A 6000-nucleotide genomic window follows, 5' to 3' on the forward strand; every position below is an offset into this window, starting at 1 on the left:
GTCGTTATTGTCTGGGATAAGTTTGAGGGTGTGAGGTATAGGGTAAGAATTTACAAATAGCCTCGAAAATACGCCCAACCCTCTGCTGCCACTGAGAGCCAGTTCATAATCTCAGAACATATGCTTTCAATGAACAAAAAAACATCGCATCAATGCCATTAACCAGTTTTCTCCCCATGTGGGTTGGTAGATTGTTTTTGTTCAGGACAAGAAAGTACGCCACTTAAAAGTGAACCAACCAAGTTTGGCTGGGACTTCATCGTGCAGATTTACACAAACCACCATTACTGTACGGGTTACGCACAAAGACATGACTGATTGTGCTGTCCAACTATCTTACCCGCCACTGGAAAGTGAAACATTTTGCAGGTGTATAACATACCAAAGATCTCCAATCTAGTAGCCGGTTGCTTTACAGAACCACAATGGTGTTCAGTGCAATTTCACATGAAACACATACACCAAATCTCATTGAGACATTGCACTTATAAGTACTTCTGAGGTGACGCAAGGAACTCAATAGTGTTGTCTAGGCTGTTGAACGAAGTAACGGTGAGGCATCCTGTAGCTTCATAACTCGAAGAGAATTGGTGAGCACACATGCTCATTCCCTGGCCACTGCAAATTCACAACACATTTCATATCAAAAAATCTTTTTCAACGTTTCGGCAAATTGCCATCATCAGGATGCAGTTATATACACTAATTTGGTGTTCTTATGTGTTGATAATACTTCTATGACTACACCTCTTACCTCAGTGCTAGGAATATGACATGTCTAAAACTAGTGAAAGATCACAAGTTTTCACTGACTCATATGCTGGGTGTTGGTAAAAAGTTAGCACAGCGCAGATGTCACCAGATAACTTGAGAAATGTCTGAACAGGTTTCTCGCAAGCATTAGACGAATGTGACCATGTCAGTATTTTCCCAGGTCATAATTCCTAGTACTGAGGTAACATGTGTAGTCAAATTCATTCTCCCGAGTCAAGCTCCGTGTGAAGACATCCAAGAAGAAGATGCCTGATGAGTCCAGCGGGGACGAAACGTACGTCGCAATCGAGCTATGTCGTTGCTGTGTCATCTGCTATGTGCCATGCACTACTTGATGTACCAGCCTGCTATGCCGGATACCGCCAACCATGCATGGACCAGGCGCCAGGCGCGAACTGATGGTGGTGGTGGTGAGAAGGAGAGCTCTGTGCCAGAACTTTGCAGCCTAGAGAGCGTGTGTGGGCAGGCGTGTGTTTACCGCCATATTGCCAGGTGTGTCTTTACCACCATATTTATCAACCATAAGTACAGCTGCAGTGGTGTCTTCAAATTCATTCTCCCGAGTCAAGCTCCGTGTGAAGACATCCAAGAAGAAGATTGCCTGATGAGTCCAGCGGGGACGAAACGTACGTCGCAATCGAGCTATGTCGTTGCTGTGTCATCTGCTATGTGCCATGCACTACTTGATGTACCAGCCTGCTATGCCGGATACCGCCAACCATGCATGGACCAGGCGCCAGGCGCGAACTGATGGTGGTGGTGGTGAGAAGGAGAGCTCTGTGCCAGAACTTTGCAGCCTAGAGAGCGTGTGTGGGCAGGCGTGTGTTTACCGCCATATTGCCAGGTGTGTCTTTACCACCATATTTATCAACCATAAGTACAGCTGCAGTGGTGTCTTCAAATTCATTCTCCCGAGTCAAGCTCCGTGTGAAGACATCCAAGAAGAAGATTGCCTGATGAGTCCAGCGGGGACGAAACGTACGTCGCAATCGAGCTATGTCGTTGCTGTGTCATCTGCTATGTGCCATGCACTACTTGATGTACCAGCCTGCTATGCCGGATACCGCCAACCATGCATGGACCAGGCGCCAGGCGCGAACTGATGGTGGTGGTGGTGAGAAGGAGAGCTCTGTGCCAGAACTTTGCAGCCTAGAGAGCGTGTGTGGGCAGGCGTGTGTTTACCGCCATATTGCCAGGTGTGTCTTTACCACCATATACAAAAGTAAGAAGTTGGTCGCACTGAAACAAAAACTCTACCTGGAGAAGGCAGATGCATTGCTATCGGATAGCGTTATGTACGAAAAGGTTGACATAACAAGAACCGTGTTCGTATTTCGGGTGAAAGCTGTCCTTGGGGACAATTGCAAGAACATGGATTCCAAGCTGCTGAAGTCGATTCTCCCCAATAATACAAGATTCCCCGAGTTCTGTGGTCTCCCAAAGGATCATAAGCAGAACCTACCCCTACGACCCGTCGTGTCGGCATGTGATAGTCCTGTCACGGGCATATCAATCATACTGGAACGCATTCTACACCAGTTGCTAGACTTTGCCCCAGCGCACCTCCCTAATACGAATGAAGCCCTTGATGACATCTGCACTATATTCCCATATCTCCAAGCTCCAGAGGAGACAATTCTTGCCACTTTGGATGTCGTGGGCCTGTACCCGAGCATTCCGATTGAAGAGGGAGTCAACGCAGTGGGAGGAATATTGGAACAGCATGTCAAAAGAATGAACATGTTCGGCCTTAACGTGTGCGAAGTCAAGGACTTGCTTCAATTTGTTCTCACTAACAATTTATTCAGATTCGGGCCACAAATTTTCCACCAGCTAGAGGGAGTCGCAATGGGCAATAATCTAGCACCACCATTCGCAATATTGTTCATGCACTCTCTGGAAACGCGCCTTCTTGCCGATTCACCGGTTCTGCCTGTACTGTACACACGGTACATTGATGATGCGATCATTCTCTGGACCCACGGTGAGAAACGCCTCTTGGAGCTAATACAGCACTTCAATGCAGGACACGACCGACTCAAGTTCACCTACGAGCTCAGCAGTAGCAAAGGCTGGATTGATACATGGACATGACAATTGCCATACAACAGTCGGGCCAGATGACGGACAAGCTCTTGCAAAAGCCATGCAATAGTGGATTGCTGATAGACTACGCATCTGCTGTGCCTCATCACATCAAACTTGCAGTTGCACAATCTCAATTCTTAAGAGAGCATGTCTGAGAATACCAAAGTATGTGTGCAAGTGGATCTCTCCGATTTCGCTCAAAATTTGCAGGTAGGTTCCCTTTGGGGTGTGGATCGATTGGGCAAATCCCTTGAAAAAGTTTCTGAAGGGAACCTTGAAATTTGCATACCCCTCAAAAATGGCCGAAATATCACATTATTTATGGGTCTAGAAACGAGTCACGCCACAGCGTATACGAACAAGCTATGAACAAAACTCCATCAAGCCAACATTGCCTCACTTAGAAGATTTCCTGGAGCAGTACCGCTTAGCCACGCCAGCATCCCAGAAGACGAGGTCCATCACCCCCTGACGCCACAAATGATCGTCTTGAAAATAGCCAATTTACAAGCGCTGGCAAAACAGCCAGCTACGTCCTCAATTGGCCAGAACTATACACCGGCAGATAGTAGAACACCTCTTCTAGCGCTGAGGACATGTCCCCCATCTTCCTTTTGGGGTTTTCTTGAAATAAACTTTTTTGAATTTTTCCACTCGACCATGCTGAAATACGGCCAAAGTCATACCTGCGCAGGAAAGCTCGCCCCTCCGCGACGTCTCCTCAGCAATTTCTACTCCAACACTACTCCCAAGGCCGCAGAACAAAGTGTAGCGTTGACTCTGACAAGGAAAAGCAGCGGTGATCACTTGTCACTCCAAACGACAAGCTTCTCCTTGCGCCACCAATAATTTTTTGTGCGACTGTTGATGCAAAAGTGACTGAAGGCCTGAGCGCAGTTTTTGAATTTTATTGCAAGATGCACGGTGAAATCACGTGCCTTGTGACGCAAGAATGCCAAGTCGCGTGGCCCACGGCTCACGAAATTTCAGATTGACCTTTGTCAAGTGCGCTTGTTACTCGCCTTGAACGCCCGTGGCTGTGGCGTTGGTCTGGAAGTGATCACACTTGTGTTGTTACTGCGCTCAAGAACACGCTGACCGTGTTGTAGGCCTACGAACCGGGACTTTCCCTGACCATGTAGGTCGAAGACCAGGCAAATGATGATGAAATCACATTCTTTATGACGTAAGAAATCTCTCATGCAGTTCACGCGACAAGTGCGTGCAGCCAGTGCTGCTCGCGTGCCAGTCAACACAAAGGGACCGATCTAGCCGCTTTTGTTGAGCATCGACATGAAAACTAGGGACTTTTACTGTTGGACAAGTATGTTCGGGATTGCAGGAGGTAAGTGTGAAAGACGAATAACTCTCCATGCTGTACGGGGCATATTTCAACGGCTTGCTGCCATTGCAACACTCCTAGGACAGTTTGTGGGGGTTCTCAGCAGATCAAGCAGGAAATGCAGCTCATCTCACCTCTGCCATCATGGTCTGTTCCGAGTAGCGTTCCAGACACGTTCGCGATCGATGGCCGGCTGCGTATCGTGATGCAGGAAGCGTCATCCTACGTCACAGAGCACGCGATCTCACCGTGCATCTTGCAATAAAATTCAAAAACTGCGCTCAGGCCTCCAGTCACTTTTGCATCAACAGTCGCACAAAAAATTATTGGTGGCGCAAGGAGAAGCTTGTCGTTTGGAGTGACAAGTGATCACCGCTGCTTTTCCTTGTCAGAGTCAACACTACACTTTGTTCTGCGGCCTTGGGAGTAGTGTTGGAGTAGAAATTGCTGAGGAGACGTCGCGGAGGGGCGAGCTTTCCTGCGCAGGTATGACTTTGGCCGTATTTCAGCATGGTCGAGTGGAAAAATTCAAAAAAGTTTATTTCAAGAAAACCCCAAAAGGAAGATGGGGGACATGTCCTCAGCGCTAGAAGAGGTGTTCTACTATCTGCCGGTGTATAGTTCTGGCCAATTGAGGACGTAGCTGGCTGTTTTGCCAGCGCTTGTAAATTGGCTATTTTCAAGACGATCATTTGTGGCGTCAGGGGGTGATGGACCTCGTATTCTGGGATGCTGGCGTGGCTAAGCGGTACTGCTCCAGGAACTCTTCTAAGGTGAGGCAATGTTGGCTTGATGGAGTTTTGTTCATAGCTTGTTCGTATACGCTGTGGCGTGACTCGTTTCTAGACCCATAAATAATGTGATATTTCGGCCATTTCTAAGGGGTATTCAAATTTCAAGGTTCCCTTCAGAAACTTTTTCAAGGGATTTGCCCAATCGATCCACACCCCAAAGGAAACCTACCTGCAAATTTTGAGCGAAATCGGAGAGATCCACTTGCACACATACTTTGGTATTCTCAGACATGCTCTCTTAAGAGCACAACGTCTGTCTTCCAATGACACCATGTGTAAAGAAAGTGAACAGAAAATTCAAGACCAACTTCAACTCAACCACTATCCACAGAGCCTCATCATTAATGCAAGAGAAGCAGCAAGGAAATCCAAGCGTCGCTGCCGCTTTAATCCGTGTTGTGCGTTTTTGAAGCTGCCATATAAGTCGGATGGGGTGCATCACAGCGTCAGCAAAGCTATCCGGAAGCACAAGTTACCAGTCCGGGTGGCTTACGAGCATGCGGGTAGCCTCAAACGTCAGCTCAGTCATTCAGCACAAAGTCCGCCCAGCTGCATTAAGGAGCCCAACATCAGAAAGACAAAGAGAAGAGGACGCCCAATGGGACCGTGTCTGACTTGTAAGTTGGGTGGAGTAAAAATATGTTTGAGGAGGAATGTAATATACCGTCTGCAATTCAAGTTGTGTAGGGAAAAATACATCGGAGAGACGGGTCGCACACTGGAGACGAGACTGGAGGAACAGAATGGTGAAGCTCGTAGACGCACTGTGGATAAGGCATGGGGTGACCACAGGCAAGCTAAGCATGCAGGGATTAACCTGAGTGTCAGGGACAGCATCTTCTGGGCAGTGTCGGTAATTGCAAGAGCCAGTGACAGGGCAAGCCGCAAATTGCGGGAAGCAGTGGAGATCAGAAACGAAAGCCCAGAGATCAACACCAGTGCTGGATGACTATTACTTTAAAGGGGAAGTTAAGGCAAAAATTATAATTTCACCAGTTGTAG

General features: G+C 47.6%; 1 protein-coding gene across 1 annotated transcript; it reads left to right on the forward strand.

Moving 5' to 3' along the window:
* The first annotated feature begins 2145 nt into the window (after positions 1–2145).
* On the forward strand, positions 2146–2868 carry LOC135827033 (uncharacterized). Its single transcript, XM_065339555.1, has one exon. The coding sequence runs from the start codon at positions 2146–2148 to the stop codon at positions 2866–2868; it is 723 nt and encodes a 240-aa protein (XP_065195627.1).
* Positions 2869–6000: the final 3132 nt, after the last annotated feature.

This window comes from Sycon ciliatum, chromosome 11 (genome assembly GCF_964019385.1).
Source record: "Sycon ciliatum chromosome 11, ocSycCili1.1, whole genome shotgun sequence".
Taxonomy (NCBI): domain Eukaryota; kingdom Metazoa; phylum Porifera; class Calcarea; order Leucosolenida; family Sycettidae; genus Sycon; species Sycon ciliatum.

Bases quoted from the DNA above. Each gene is read 5' to 3' on its own strand.
- LOC135827033 (XM_065339555.1), top strand. From the start codon at position 2,146: ATGGATTCCAAGCTGCTGAAGTCGATTCTCCCCAATAATACAAGATTC.